This window comes from Chroicocephalus ridibundus, chromosome 3 (genome assembly GCF_963924245.1).
Source record: "Chroicocephalus ridibundus chromosome 3, bChrRid1.1, whole genome shotgun sequence".
Taxonomy (NCBI): domain Eukaryota; kingdom Metazoa; phylum Chordata; class Aves; order Charadriiformes; family Laridae; genus Chroicocephalus; species Chroicocephalus ridibundus.
The window spans coordinates 21,807,759-21,823,779 of NC_086286.1; the positions used below are offsets into that span (position 1 = coordinate 21,807,759).

Consider the following 16,021-nt stretch of genomic DNA (forward strand, 5'->3'; position numbering starts at 1 on the left):
TGGATGAGCTGTAGGAAAAAGGCACTGTAAGCCTTTCCTCAGAGAGGTCTCGATACCAACTTCCCTCAACAAAGCAGGACTTTTTCTGAGGGAACAGCTCAAAGTAAGTCCTGTAATCTGCTTGCTTGGTGCTGAAACAGAGAGAGGAAGGACCTGATGCCCTTACAGCTGTCGAGATTTTTTTATTCCCGTCACTGAGGCTCAAATTTCAACACCCACCATCAAAAAATGATATCAAGCAGAATTTGACTGGAAATCAGCAGGACTTCTTCCTTTCTGAGACAGTGCTGAAAACTATGTTGGCTGTCTCCTCACCCAAAGCAAAAGGAATTCCTTTATTTTATTATAAAGGAACTGGATTTTTGTTCTGGTTTGGGGTTTTTTTTGTTTATTTGTTTTTGTTTATCTGTTGTTGCCTGTTTATGATCCCTCTGCTGATTTCTGGAGGAAGCACTCTAGCCCCGTGCAGGTGAAAGCCATGTAAGACACAAAAATTTTTCAAGTTGCAAGAAGGAAAGTCAAAAACCCTGATTTAGAAGCACCAGCAGGGTGGACATTGGAAACATGCAGACTCACTCATTGGAAAGCTCCCAAGATCTACAAGCACTGAAATGAAAACATGACACAATGGATCAGTCAACGGTTACTACTGAATAAGTCAGCGGGCTTCAGAGTTAATCACTGCAGCCATCCATGAACTCTCACAGGGTGCAGAAAAACAGTTAGCTTTGCCTAGAATGTCTTTGGGATGATGTCCATTCATATAGTGGGAGGTTCACATGCTCTGTTGTCTTCTTGATGAAAGCATTGTCATCTGAAGATATGTTAAGAGAATCGCAGAATCGTAGAACCATAGAATGGTTTGAGTTGGAAGGGACCTTAAAAATCACCCATTTCCACCCCACTGCCATGGGCAGGGACACCTCCCACCACACCAGGTTGCTCAAAGCCCCATCCAGCCTGGCCTTGAACACCTCCAGGGATGGGGCAGCCACAGCTGCTCTGGGCAACCTGGGTCAGTGTCTCACCACCCTCACAGTAAGGAATTTCTTCCTAATGTCTCATCTAAAACTCCCCACTTTCAGTTTAAAAACATCACCCCTCGTCCTATCGCTCCACCCCCTGATCAAGAGTCCCTCCCCAGCATCCCCGTAGGCCCCCTTTAGGTACTGGAAGGGGCTCTAAGGTCTCCCTGGAGCCTTCTCTTCTCCATTCTGGAGAACCCCAACTCTCTCAGCCTGTCCTCACAGCAGAGGTGCTCCAGCCCTTTGAGCATCTTCAAGGACTCCTCTGGACCCACTCCAACAGGTCCATGTCCTTCTGCTGTTGGTGGCCCCAGAGCAGGAGGCAGCCCTGCAGGGGGGTCTCCCCAGAGCAGAGCAGAGGGGCAGAATCCCTTCCCTCGTCCTGCTGGCCACGCTGCTGGGGATGCAGCCCAGGGTGGGGTTGGCTTTCAGGGCTGTGAGTGCATATTGCTGGCTCATGTTGAGCTTCTCATCCATCCACACTCCCAAGTCCTTCTCCTCAGGGCTGCTCTCAATCTATTCTCCACCCAGCCTGTAATTGTGCTTGAAAAGCACAAATAGACTTCACTTCTTGAAGGATAACTGTTTGGATCAGTGTTTAAATCAGAAAATCAAGAGGGGAAAAAAAGGGAGGGGAAACTGGGAATCCGAATTCTTATGGTGTCATTGACCAGGAAGCTTGACACAGGCATCCCTACGCCAAGGTGTTCTTCACGAAGGGTTGGCCATCACCAACCAGCCTTAGCATGGGTTAAAAAACACACAGTGGGATCTAAATTTTGGAGGTGTGTGTTCCTGCAGGTCATCTGGCTGTTCTCCTGGCACTGCTCTGATCAAAATCAACCCTGTGAAGACAGGGGGAGATCCTCCAGGAGAGAAGGAGCCTACTATCAATTCATTTGGGGGAAAAGGTTCTATTTTAACTCTCCCGCTGATCTGGTACATGTGCTGCTACAGATGAGTTTTCCAATTTCATATGTTCTTGTTCACACTTCCCTGAATTTCTCCCCTTGCTTTTCGGTTTGCATATCGGAACAGCATTTCTGCTCATTGTTTCGTTTTAGAATCTTTTCTCAACTGAAACAGAAAATAAAGACTTCTATATTTTTTTATTCATTTCATCATTTTCTGTTGTCCTTTCTTTGCTCCCTTTCTCTTCCCCTTTTCATGGCTAAATGGAAAAGAAAGAAAGGGTGAGACCGGGAGATAACGGCAAGGAAAAATGCAAGGGAAAAACAAGGCATGATGTTTTTGCGGGGAGTACTCTCAAAATATTAATTAAAAATCCATTTTAGAAATGCTTCTGATGGGGAAAGAAGCAATTCTTTTGGAGAGCTAATTGTTTATTATTTACAAATCTATTCACAAAAAAATTCAAACCTGATTTCAAAAGACCCACGTAGCTTTTTGTTCCTTTTGAGATTGGTGGAATTGAATGTCTTTGAAAGTGTTTGCAGATACTTGCTTTCCTCTTAAGTTTAGTCTCTGTTTCCTCTGCTTATCCTAATTTGGTGGAACTTTCATTCGCAGTCTTCCACAAACCAAGCATTCCTCAAAGGGAAAGTTGTCAGGAAAAAGCTATAAAATCAGTAAAAATATGCCTGGTATCTTGATTCAAACTTCAGTGCAAGAGCAAGCTGCGAGTCAAGACTTGGCATCGAGCTCTGAGGTGGGTGGTGGTGGACGGAGTTGCTCGTCGGTGAAGACGGAGACTATTCCCAGAAGCTCCAGCCATGGCGTAGGGATCTTTGGGTCTATCCATGAGGCTGGAAAGCAGAGAAGAGTCTTATTACATTGGGATTACTGCCCCATCATGCCCTGTCAGTCTCTTTAATTATCCGGGTCTACTTGAAAAGCAAATGTGTGGCTGGTTGTTTTCACAGCATGTTTTCTGCTAGGCTGTGCTTTGCTGATGTCAAGGGAATGAACTGAAACGAAGCCCCTTCTAAAATCCAAACATGAGCTGCAACTTGTGCAACTGGCTCTGTGGGCAAACATGACAGTCCTGAACCTCCGAGGCCCTTGCAGATTTGAGAGACCTAGGTGTCCTTTATCAGCCCCTCGGACCATCAGAGGCATCATCTGCTCCTGAGACAACCTGCTGGTGTGATCAGACGTGGGTTTGAGCCCTGTTCCTCCAGGAAGCATGCCCAGAGCCCACGTGTCTGTGCCATCCTTCCACCGATGAGCCTGTGGACATGCTAGATGGCTTTGAGCATGGGGACAGGAGCCACAGCCACAACCTGTTCTGGTGCAGACGATGGCTCCTGCCTCTCTGAGAGGTTCCTGGAGAGAGGAAGGGGACACTAAGGAGATGTGTGTGAACCATGGGAAACTGAGGGGACATATGTGAGCTGTGGGGACACTGATGGGGATGTGTGTAAGCCATGGGGACACTGAAGGGACATGTGTGAAACATAGGAACACTGCGGGTATGTCTGTGAACCATGGGGATGCTGAGGGGACATGTATGAGCCATGGGGACACTTGAGTGGGACACTGAGGGGACACGTGTGAGCTGTGGGGACATTGATGGGGACACGTGTGAACTATGGGCACACTGAGAAGGCATGTTGTGTGAACCGTGGAGAGACTGAGGAGATGTGTATGAACCATAGGGTGGCTGAGGAGACATGTGTGAGCTCGGGGACACTGAGGGGACACGTATGAGCTGTGGGGACACTGAGGGGACTGCTGAGGAGACATGTGTGTGAGCTCTGTGACCCTGAGGGAGACCCTGAGGGGACATACGTGAGCTCTGGGACAATGAGGGGACCCTGAAGGGACAAAGAGGGGGCCCGAGGACACGGCAGGTCCCCCTCGCCGCCCGCGGGCCCGCCGCGCCGGACCCCCCCACCCGCCATGCCGCTGAGGCGACCCCCCCCGGCCCGCCTTCCCCCCGCCCCCCGCGGGGCGGGGCCGGCTCCGCCCCTCTCCCGCCCCTCCCCGAGGGCGCGCGGCGGGGCGGGGCCGGCCAGTCAGTCAATCCGTCAGTCGCTCGCGAGGCAGCGGGGCACGAGGTGCCGCCGGAGCGGGCGGGATGGCGGCGGCGGCTGAGGGGAAGGCGGGCAACGGCCATGCCGAGGGACCGGCGGCGGCCGCGGCGGAGGAGAGGGGCGGCGCGGGTGGGCTGCGGGGCTGCCGGGGCTTCCTGCGGCGTAACGCGCTGGTGCTGCTGACTGTGTCCGGGGTGGTGGCCGGCGTTGCTCTGGGCGCCGCCGTGCGCCGTGCGTCGCTGGGCCCGGCGCAGGTGGCCTACCTGGCCTTCCCCGGGGAGCTGCTGCTGCGGATGCTGCGGATGGTGATCCTGCCGCTGGTGGTCTGCAGCCTGGTGTCGGGAGCCGCCAGCCTGGACACCCGCTCTCTCGGCCGCCTGGGAGGCATCGCCCTCGCCTATTTCCTAGGCACCACGCTGCTGGCCTCCGGCCTCGCCGTCGCCCTCGGCTTCATCATCCGCCCCGGCGCCGGTGCCTCCGCCCTCAACGACCCCAGGCTGGGGCTGTCGGGCGACGTGCCCACCAGCAAGGAGACGGTGGACTCCTTCCTCGACCTCATCAGGTGAGCCCCCCCTCGCCTCCTCCGCCTTCCTCCTTCCCGCCCTCCCCGCCGCCGCCGGAGGATGATGACAGACTCGGCGGTGTTGCACGCTGCAGCTAGCGGCGGGGGAACCCCCCCTTCCTCCCCCCTCCTCCTCATCCTCCTCCTTCTTTTTCTCCTCATCCTCCTCCTGGATGCTGCTTCTCCTCCTCATCCTCCTCCTTCTTCTTTTCACCCTCCTCATCTTACTCCTGCTTGCTCCAGAGGCACCGCTTTCTGCCCAGGTACCCACAAGCCCGGTCAGGTATAGGGCTGTGTGGTGCTCTACGTCTCCCCCCCACCCCCGCCTTTATTTTTAATGTTGGCTGGGTGGCTGTGAGGATGAGTCGAGACTTGCTGGGAGCTCTGGGTGCCTGGGCCCGTTTTTGGTCCTACCTGGAGAGAGAGTGGCTCCTGCGTGTTCGCTGTAGGGCAGGCATGGCAATTCCTGGCACCTTCCACTTTGCTGCTGCCTGTTGTTGCCCATGTCTCGCAGGCAGGGCAGGGCAGCTTTCCCCATCCTTCACACGCACCTTTTTCTTTTATTCCCCTACCCTTGACTCAGTCTCCTCACGCAAATGCCAACCTACCTTTTATAGTGCCCCCCCAGCCCGTAGATGCAGACATGGAAATGTAACCCTGTATTTCCATTGAGGACATGCCCTAAGCATAGCCCGGCCTGAGGACACCCTGTATGTTCATGAGCTTCCCATCCCACCTCTGGACCTTGCAAAGACAAGACTCGCGTTCCACAGAACTACCTGGAAGTAAGGCTTCCGCTTCTAACCAGATCATAGTCTTTTTGGTTTATCCTTACCCCTTCTTGCAAAGTTGTAGAATTAACCTTTTTTTCCTCAGAGCCCGTGTCTTGTTGAGATCTGTCCAGCTCTCTCAATAAGAGAGGAACACTTACACAAATGAGGCAAACATCCAGCCAGCTTTTTAAGTATCCAATTTCCAACTGCAGTCTCCCGTACTTTGATGAATCTTGGTGCAGAACCCCAGATGTGAACTGCTGGTGTATTTTCCCAGGTTATCCCAGGTCTGGCTCTGCCACTTATTCACATCTGAGCAGTGTTGGGCAGTCATGGAAAAGCATATTACAGGCACCTGAGAAAAGCAGTGGAATAAAAAAAAGCTGAGAGCAGCAGCTGTGTCTCTCCCGGCGACTGTAACTGAGGGAGGGATGGGAAGTGATAGGGCATCAATGGGAAGTGTGGAGGTTTGCTGAAACACTGGAAGATGAATGGCTTTGGAGGTGGAGGATGTTGTTACCAGGATGCAAACAGAAGAGTAAGGGAGGTGACCTGTGTACCAGTGAAGTGGCGTGAGAGTTGTGCTTAGCAGATATCGTAATTGCAAAATTGAGTGGGGGGTTTTTATTCAGATCACTTGCTTTGCTTTTATGAGTTAAGTTATTCAGCTGAGAAACGTTTTCACTGTGTCTGGGTAAACAGATGTGACAACAAAGATAAAAAGAGTTCATACAAAAATGAAAAACAAAACCAAAACTGTATTTACAACTCCACGTTAATGTCCTTTCCTCCCCCAGAGACATGTTCCCTTTGGACAGAAAGTAAGTCCGCTTTGTCCCATTGGCAGGCTGTGTACTTTGTGTCCTCAGCCCACCTCTCTTAAGGACCAACAATTCCTGTCAGAGCACGTTAAGAAGTAATAACAGGACAGTGGGGGTAGATGGGCTGGCTGTGAAGGTGACATGGAGTTGAATGGAAGTGTAGGCAGGTGAAGGAAAATTACAAAAAAAAGGAGTCAGCACAACCCGGAGAGTTGGGAAGACAACTGTAGCGGTAGCTGCCCCAGGTGTGTCCTGGTGTGGTTGCTGTAGCTGGTGTTTCATTCCTGTGTCACCATGTAACACGGAGTAGGATGTGGCTGAGAAATGGGGCGAGGATGCTCCAGCAAGCTTCAGGCTATGGGTAACATCTGTGAAGTGGGAGCAGAAAGCTGTTTCTTGTTCTGGTCTGTAAATGCAAGTGGAGAGTTCATCTTCAAAGGGGTTGTAATGGTGGTGGGATTGAGTCCTGAACTCGAAAGTAACACTCATAAGGATAAGACTTGGGCAAAGCACGCAGGTTGCAGAGGGGTTTCCTTTTGGGCCGGGGACTTTCCCACAGTGGGCTGTGAATTCAGCTTTTTCTTGGAAGCGCTGTTACAACCACATTGTCAGACAGTCCAGTTGTCACAGCAGTGACAGCAAAATCCAATCCAGAAAAGATGTGTTTGGACACAGCCATCACTAAAACTCACAGTCTTAGCATAAATCCCTGACAGACCTAGGGATGGAGTGAGTTATGTGATTTTTCTGGAAATAATATCTCTCTCCATCTGCCTTCTTATTTTTTAAATTTTTTATTTTTAAAACTGGTCTTGAAAATGTGGGTGTTCTGGTTTGAGCATCGATCTTGGTCCCTGCTGTGGTCGAAGGTACCAGAGTAACCTCATCTTCAGTTAATGAGGCCTTGAGGAAGCCATTGCCTTCAGTGTGCGTGGGTCTCGCAGCATCCTGCTCTTTTTTCTTCTTTTTCTCTCTTTTGTTCATGAAACTTTTTATTAGATGCAAGAAAACTTTGTTTTCAATTGTGTCACAAGACTGGCTGTGTCCTTCAAGGCTTCACTGCTCAGTTTTAGGTAAAAGGTAAAAATGAGGCGCAAATGGGTAAACTGAGTCCCCCTACAGCACTGCAAGCAGATGTAAAACATGGCCCAAGGAAGAAACAGCTAAGAGGAAATCACAGCTGTGAGTCAGTATTTGCCATGGATTCTGCAGGGATGACACAGGGTATCCTTTTCCAGGGTGCAAATCCCTTCAGCTTTTGGGAAGTGTATTAGTTAATGAGCAAAGATGTCTCTTTCCATTGTCGCAGCGATGTCTGGAAGCCAGCTTAATTCTTCATCGTGGTTTTCTGTTTCCAAGTCTAATGCTTCCACACAAACATGCATGTATGCATGCAGACATGACTTCTGGAAAAGAGATTTGTCTTGGGCTTTGGCAGCAGATGAATGATGACTCACTGGTGAACCGAAAGGCTTTCTCTGTTTTATTTCATCCCTTGACCATAACCTCCAGGTCTAATTTGTCTGCCGCCTTCTGACTGGTACACCATCCTGGTTTCCCTTCTGGCAAGTGCAGGAGGCAAGCCTCCAGTGTGCTTGGCTACGGTTAGGGCTTAGGCATATTGTCCCCTGCCCCAGGAGGCAGGGTGGGGACAGCAGAGCTGTCCTGAAGATGCCGTTGTGCCCCACAGCAGGGATGTTGATAGCCCATCTCATCTCCATGTGGGTAGCTCTTTGGAGCTCCCTAAAGATGAGCATGGCCAAAGGCAGGGAGAGTCTGCAGCTCAGTGATGGTGGGAGGGATCCATCAAGAGTTCAGAGGTGCTTCCACAAGGTTGGTGGCTTAAACCAAACCAAACAAAAAGTGGGGTGTGCTCTGAACCCAAGGAGGACCTTGGATTTCCTTAACTCTGTCCCATGTCAAAGAAGAAAGACAGGCTTCTCCAAAGCACCCAGTTCAGGCTCTTGCATTAAGCTGGGCTCTAGGGCACTCTCATTCTCCATGCTCTTAGCTGAAGGTGGACTTTGTGAACCTCTCCAGAGCATCTGGCATGGAGAGCAGCTCAGTTGTACCAAATAGGAGAGGGCTGAGTGCCAGCAGAAGAGAAGGAGAGTGAAGGGAAATTTTAGAATTTCTGGTTTCATCCCTTACACATTTGTTCAGTGGAGAAGGCAAAGCAATGGAAAATAAAGAGTGTTTGTCAGCTTGGCTGTGAAGTGGGTAGCAGGTGCAGGAAGCGGCTAGCTGTGATATGGTGGCCTCTGGGGCTCAGCACTCACCTGGGTAGGTGACATTGCAGAGAGCCAGCTTGATTCTGATCACTCTGGGTGTCTAATCTGTGAGAAACAGGTGAGGAAGAGAGAGGTGGTGACAAAGAGGTGACTCCAGCCACCAGCTAACACAGCCCACCTATAGCTTGTTGGAAAGTGATTGAAACATCAGGATCAAGTGTTTTGCAAGAATCTATTGATTTGTTAACATTTTTGACAGGCAATTGTCAAGACTGCATGTTTCGATAAGGTCAGAGTTTTGTTTTAGCTCTGATTTATATTTGCTGATTCAATAAAATTAAACAGTTTCCCAGGAACCTATTGATCCTGTCGCAATTTCCAACAGCGGGTGATCCTGGCATTTCCTTTAAGTGAGGTCAATGTTTTGCTGTAATTTTATACAAAAAGCTTGAGTAGAAAATCTCACTCATCAAAAAGGAACATTTCAAGAGAATATCTTACAATATTTTTTTAGTAGGAAAAAACATCTAGAACAGGCTTTCTTTGCCCAGTTTTGGGATGAAAACATGTTTTTGAAACTGTGGAATTGGCTTTGGGAAGAGAATTCTGTTTTTTAATCCAGCTCTAGCTGTAACAGTCCGGGAAGGGAAAGAGGTGGTAGCATCATCTGCTTTTTATAGGAAGGGTACACAGAGGTCCAGGTGTCTGCCCTAAGCAGTAAACTCAGGGTTTCTCAGGCTGCCAGGCAAGTCTGCAAAAGCCATTTAAATTTTATTGCTCCTCACTGCCCTTTCTGTCTCTCTGCCAGAGGTTACCAGCTGTGCTGCCAAAGGGAGTACCCACAGTGCCATCAGCAAGCCCGTGCATTGGCTCCAAGCGCCTTTGGAGCTGGAGGGAAGGCAGGCATGAACCTGAGCATAGAGAGAAGCATCGGTTGCATTTTGCTGGCTGAGCTGCAGAGCAGAGGGCCAGGGTGGACCTTGGGGTGCAGAGCACTCATGCGGTGACCCTTGCTCGGGCTCCAGTAGCACTTGCTTCTTACAGCCTTGGTCTTCCCAGTGGGTGACCCAAAAAGGAGCAACCATGAGAGCTGTCTCTGAAATCCCAGTGTGGAAAAAGAGCAAAACTTGACTGTTAGGAGAGGAGAGTGAGGTGCCACCTTTGGTAGTGATAAATAGAATAAGAAGTAGCCAGGGAACAGCTGCAGTTACACCAACGGCAGGTCCCCGAGATAGGCTAACCACTGGGTTTCATAGCTGTATGGCTAGCTCTTAACTCCGGGGTACTCAGAAGAAGGAAAGTAGTAGATGTTACTGTCCACCTTTGCTTGTGTTTTCTGCGCCTGGATCCTTTCTTGAAGTATAGCGACTGCTGACTGATTCTTGTAGGAAGAATTTCACTGTTTCATTCATGTGCCTGCGCTGTCTGGTGGGGCTTTTTTAGGAAGTCTCTGAACATTTCTGTTCCTTTCTTTTGTTCTTTATATTCATTACCTTTTACTACTGACTCCCCCCAGTTATGTTTTATTTTCCAAGCAACACAGATGCAGACCTGACTGTTAAGGCAAAAAAGTAACAAATATCTGCTATAAGTAAACGCATTTTCAAGTTTTTCTGTGTTACAGCACTCATAAATATGTATATGTTCAGGGCATGTATTGTGCATCCACATACATATCAAACAGCAGATGAGAAAAATTGTGTGATCTTGAATGAAAAGCTTGGGACAGAAAGAAAAACAAAAGAGCAATCCAAACTGGTGTCTGGCAGGTTGCCACAGATGGCAATAAAGTTGCTGTCAATGGACTCCTACCATTGAAAACACTTCATTGAAAAAAAAAAAAAACAAACCCAAAAAACAACAAAACCACAACCAAACAAAAAAGTGAAACAGGAGATAATGCAACAGAACATTTTTTCTAGATTTCCTCACAAAAATATGTTTTCCAACAGCAAGGTTTTTGGCCTTGGAAGTGGAACCTTTTTGTAAGAAGCAATGCAAGAGGAATGCGTAGTATTTTAGGGTTTCGTTCTGCTTGCCTGGATTTCCCTTCATGCTTTTCCTCACAGAGCAAGGTTGTTTGCAGAGCTCTAGCAAAAGAATTGTTCAGAAACAGTTATTAATGATAATCCCTTACACATGTAATGAAGGAGTTCGTGTGCCATCCTTATCCTGCTGGTGGAAAGATACAGGGTAAGGAAGAGAGGAATTTGCCTGTAGTATCAAAATTGAGAAGAATGGGAGCTACAGCCCCTTTTTGCTCCCTTTGCAGCTCTAGGTTTCCTTAGTCATCTAGGATTTCTAGTAGCGGATGCTGCAGCTGAACTAAAGACTTCTGTGACAGCAAAAGTACAGTGACACCTTCCTGCTAAGTTCAGTTAGGGCAGTAATGGTCCCTTCTTGCCTGGTGGGAGCAGCGTTTCATTGGAGAAAGGAGAAAGCTGTATTTATCTGGCTGTGCATGGGGAGATGGTGTAATGAGTACAGTATTCAGCCCCTGAAACTCCCGCCCCTGGTGCTTCTGCTTTCTGGTTCCTATTTTAAGAGGATCCGAGACGTGCTTTCTCACATTGTGTGTTGTGCAGGTACGTGGAGGTTTCCTGGGTCAGCCCAGCTGCTGCTTCAGCCCCAGGACTCAGCTGTCACCTATGACAGCTGTCCGATACATTTCTGATATATTTTTTTCTGGGCTGTCTGCGTGACTTGCAACAGGCAGAGAGAGACCTTCCTGCCTGGTTCTTGGCATGGGGAATAAAGTCTCTCTGTACCACCTACTTCGCCTTTATACCACAGAGCCGTTGGGTCTGTGCGTGGATGATCCATCCCTCTCTGGGGAGCGAGGTCCCGGCAGCAGTGGAGCTCCCAGGGTGCATGTCTGTACCCCTGCTGTAATGTCATGCATCGCTGGCTCGTCTTATTCTTGCTGCGTACGCCAAGTTTTGTCTTTCTGCCTCACGGGGCCAAGGCTGCCTGATCCCAGACCTTGGTGCTGGGCTCCTTATCACCCAGACTCAAGGTTTCCTCAGCAGTGTGCTCTTGCGATAGCCCGTGTCTGCTTCAAAAAGGCAACCATGTTCTCTAGCGTGGGGGATAGCAGTGTCAGGGATGGGGATGTTAGAAACAGCAGCAGTAGTCAGCAATCCGGTAATATAACTGTGGTGATTTCTTTAAACTTCATGTTCACATCTGGTATGGGCTTTCAAAGCTAAAAAACCTTCTAAAGATTTGGTCTGTGTTGTAAAACTGACTGGCAGACACCCGCATTTAATTTGCATGCCCAATTATCCAGCTCATTAGCTTTCCTGTTTACTGGTTCACTTGGACAGGAGGGATGTTTGCGCTTACCCGTGCGACTCCTCTGCTTGGGTTGGGGGACACAGTGAACAGAGGGACAGAGCTGGGTCTGGATTCCTGTGGTGGGTGAACTTTGCCTTGCTGCGCATGATGAGCAAAGCCTGCAGGCACGAGCACATGATGAGCCCGGGCAGGTCACCAGCCAGCTTTTGCTTCTCCCTGGAGCATGAGGCATCCCAACCTGTTTTTTTCAGGCACTACTGTGGTGTTCTTGCACAAATCCATCTTAAGCTAAAAACCCGCAGTCTGACCCGCCCGTTATTAAAGCTTAATTTAATTTGCAAGCTGACTGATCTTAGGTGAGCAATGTAGTCTGTGCAGAACTCGTGCCTCTAAGATAAGACATCTATTTGTTGGTTGCTTCTTGTGACCTGACATGTTTTGTTCTTAAACTTCAAGATTTGAAACAAAGAGGAGCAAAACATTATTTCACGTGTTGTTGGGACTTTGCAAGCAGGTATACTTAAAGTGGGACTGAACAAAACACACAGCTCCTTTTGAGCTGCTGAGTTAAGATTGCAATTTTTCACTTGGTAGATAGTAAAAAATGTTCTTCGCTGTCCTCGGAGTCGGGTCCTGTGACCAGTGCTCCATGGATAAAAAAGAGTGACTCCTATATGCTTGTGTTTGAATAGCTTTAGTGCTATTTACACCCGAAGCAAGAACCTGCCCCTTGCTGTAGCAGGGCTGCTGGCATCACTCAAGTATGTGCTTTAAGTATATGCTTGGAGTTAAGTTAGTGTTTAATTACTGAGGCCCATGCCTGACATACTGTGTAAATTATAGAGGGTTTGGTTTCTTGGCCACATTTAAACATTGGAGAACCGTATTGTTTAGGCTTTAGGAATTGCTTCCTTTGGCTTTGTTTGGTCAGGATGGAAAAGCTGATTTAAAAAAAAAAATTAATTTGATTTCTTGTTGGTTTTCAGTCTTTTTTTAATCTCTTTGCTTCATCAAAATCCAGCCAATTCTTTTTTAAAAAAGTAATCACCCTGCTATGAAAAGCTGAAAAGAAATATTCTTATTTTCCCAACAATGTGTTGGGGTTTTTTTGGTTAAAACTGTGCACTGAGCTGAGCCCATTTATATAAGTGATGTTTTACTCCTGATAAAAGTAAGTTTGCTTTTACTTTACATGAGGTTTTCATCCACCAGAGAGTTCTAGCTGTCCAAGAATTGATGCACATTATCTGTTCTGTTGATCTTATTTGACCAATTCCTTATCATCTCTGCAGGGTTAAAGCTTGCTCTCCTGCTTTCAGACAGCCAGCTGTATTGTCAAATTTTAAGGAGAAAAAGTTGCTGTTTCTTTCATGCTCAGTGGAATGTAGACTCCAGAAGCCACATTATTCTTACAGCAGTTTGGCTTTTGCAACTGCCTGCTAAAACACTTGAAATAATGCAACAGAGAGAGAGACTGAGGTAGTTCACAGCAGCCACTTGTTTGATGAAGGTCCATGTACTTTAAATTGCAGTCAAGGCTGTGGGAAAACCCTCACTGTGTGGTGGGATAGTGGAGCTATGCAATGGAAAAGGCCTGAGTCCTTACCTGTGCCATATCTTAATCTCCCTCTTGCTTTCAAAGATTTGACTCTGCTGCTCTGTTTTCTTGCTGTGGTTCAGATTTATGCTTTCCGTGTCATCTGTGGAATGATCACAACCAGAAGCCTGGTTTAAAATCATGTTTGCCATGGTAACTATGGCAAAAACTGGGGGCAGGTTAGGAGGACACAGCCTGTAGGTACCTGAGTCTTCCTTGGAGCAGTGCAAGGAGCAAAGGATGGGGAGCAGCTACACAAATGTTTTTTGCCACAGTTAACTCACTCTGGGTAAGGTGTGTTTTTTTTGTAGTGTAGTTTTTTTTTTTTTCCGTACCATAAGAGTTCTCGTGCCTTCTTCTTGCATTTGGCTGGCAGTATTTTCAGTTCATACCCCTAACCTTCCTGCCCTTGTCCACTAGAGTCCTGCTGTTACCCCAGAGTTCAGCTTTTATTCCTATTTTGCTTTCTGACACAGAAAAAACTGCCATTTTGCTAAGGAAACACATGCTCTTTGCCCACCATAAGGGGAGAAAGGAAGTGTAGCGTTAACAACAACTATCAAATACAACAAGAACCAGCGTTTTCCTTAAATCATCCAGTTAACCATTTTTCCTGTCCTTGTTTCTTCATAGATGCACATATATACTGGATGCCCAGTAGAAGCGTGTGTCATTTTGCATGCGATCCTCTCTGTGCAAAACTGGTGCTCGATTTGCATTTCTGCATGAAGGCACAACCGAATTCAGATGTTGCAGCTTTCCATATGAGTTGCCCCTACTTTCATCTGTGCTGTTTAACCACTTGAGCCCTTTACAGACAACTCTGGCCCGTGACATTGTTCTGCTTTACCTCACTGTTCAGGGAAGCTGACCTTGTGTTGAAGGGTTAATCCGTTCTCTTAAGTGGATTTTGCTGATTGGATTGTCCTTCACGTTGATGCTATGAGCAAAGTGTAATCACATGAGTAATGTTAAAAATCTGCCCGACCCTGGAGGCCATAAGCTGTTGCTGCAGCTGGTGTGGCTAAGCCAGTTTCTGTAGCCACTGGGTGATGGGTGTGTGTAAGCAGCAGCATGTCTCATTGCCTCTGGTGTCCCTACCCAAATGGTTAGGTGTGGCAGATGAGCAGGGACCTTTTTACGTGAGCCGAAGAAGATGGCATTCACACCTCTGGAGATGTGGTGAGACATCTGCTCCGTGCTACCAGAGTGTCTTCTGTAGTACGTATCTCACAAATGCCAGTATGCTTTCCTTTGCAAAAGGAATTGAGTTTCTGAGAGTGAAAAACATTAGTGCATTCGTTTTAAAAGTTCTACAAGAAATATTTCATTTTCTTGTTTATATTTTACAGAAACCTGTTTCCTGCAAACCTTGTTGCTGCAGCTTTCCGAACGGTAAGATACGTGTGGACTTTGGACATGAGTACAGTGCACAGACAGAAAAAGTGACTGCTCTTTTTTTGAGAGGCGACTAGAAAGATGGTGTAGAAAATACCAAAAGTTAAGTTAATACCAAAAGTTTACTTATAGTAGGTCTTTTTTAAAAGCACCTAACGTAATCAGACACACAACTTCCTTGGCAAAGGGTTTGATTTTGAAAAATACTCCTCAAACAAAAGCAGATGTTTTGTAGCCTATGTCTTGTACCTCCACCAAAAACTTCCTTTAAACTTTTATACTTCAGGTGCTGTGTTGGGCAGCAATGGCAACTCTGCTTTGTGCCATGCTGCTTATCACTTTGCAGGAGCTAGCTGGGAAACCGTTGGGTATGTAGTTTGGAGCTTTGAGTGTATATATAATACAGTACAAGTCAATATGCTGTAAATAAAAATAATAGGAGCAGTACAAAAATATAATTCAGAAAAAGGTATTCTGTGGTACCTCGAGTGTCAGGGTTCTGTATGTTCAGAATGAAATAATGAAGTCCTCCTTTCTTCTGTGCTGCTGTTGTCCCAGGTAATTGGCAAGTACATAAGCTTTTCTCTCTCCTATTTTTATATCTGAAGAAAACAAGCCCAAAGAAGTGCCCTGCTTTTGCAAGGTGTCTAGCTTATTTATCAAAGTAAACTGTTGCCCTAGATTTTAGATATTTTTACTAACAATTTTAATGCGGCCTCACCATTTCTAACAGTGAAACAGCCACTTGCCTTCTGCAGGAGCTAGTGCGACAGCATGGTGTGTGAGCAACAGCAGGGTGGAGGAAAGGGAAGTTCCTCAGCTGCTGCCCAAGCCTAGGAGCTCAGGAGATCACAGAGCACTTCTCTGTTGCCACATAGGGAAGGAGCTGCGTTTGCTGTCACTGCCTTTTCTTGCTCAGGACAAGCTCATTAGCCTCCATAGTATGGTCTCCAGAAAATGTCTTCCTAACAGTAATCTTCTCCTTGTGAAATGCTACATGATTGGCAAACATTGTAGTTTTATTTGATTTTTTTTTTCTTACCCACAGTATGCGACAGAATATAAGATGCTGCTCAGAAACACTACCTCTGGAAATGTCACATGGGAAAAGGTAAGATCACTTCTTAGGTTTTCATACAAACCCTTGTCTTCTGTAATATTTGACTACTTCGTAGTCTTTAATCCTTTCCAGCAGTCATTGGAAAGAAACAAGTACTTTTCTTTGCCTGGAACTGAGGCACACACAAGCCACAGCCACACAGGAAAGCTACGATGGATAGGAGAGTTGGTCTCAACTGATCTGACCCTTGAGACCTTATTT

General features: G+C 47.3%; 1 protein-coding gene across 1 annotated transcript in view; it reads left to right on the top strand.

Annotated features, from left to right (window-relative positions):
• Positions 1-3,994: 3,994 nt before the first annotated feature.
• The window catches only part of SLC1A4 (solute carrier family 1 member 4), a 36,599-nt gene continuing 24,572 nt past the window's right edge, over positions 3,995-16,021 (top strand). Inside the window, exons 1-3 of the mRNA XM_063328388.1 lie at positions 3,995-4,583; positions 14,655-14,697; positions 15,749-15,811. Of these exons, the coding sequence (XP_063184458.1) occupies positions 4,066-4,583; positions 14,655-14,697; positions 15,749-15,811 (624 nt within the window). The 5' untranslated portion in view covers positions 3,995-4,065. The remainder of the gene's footprint in view (positions 4,584-14,654; positions 14,698-15,748; positions 15,812-16,021) is intronic.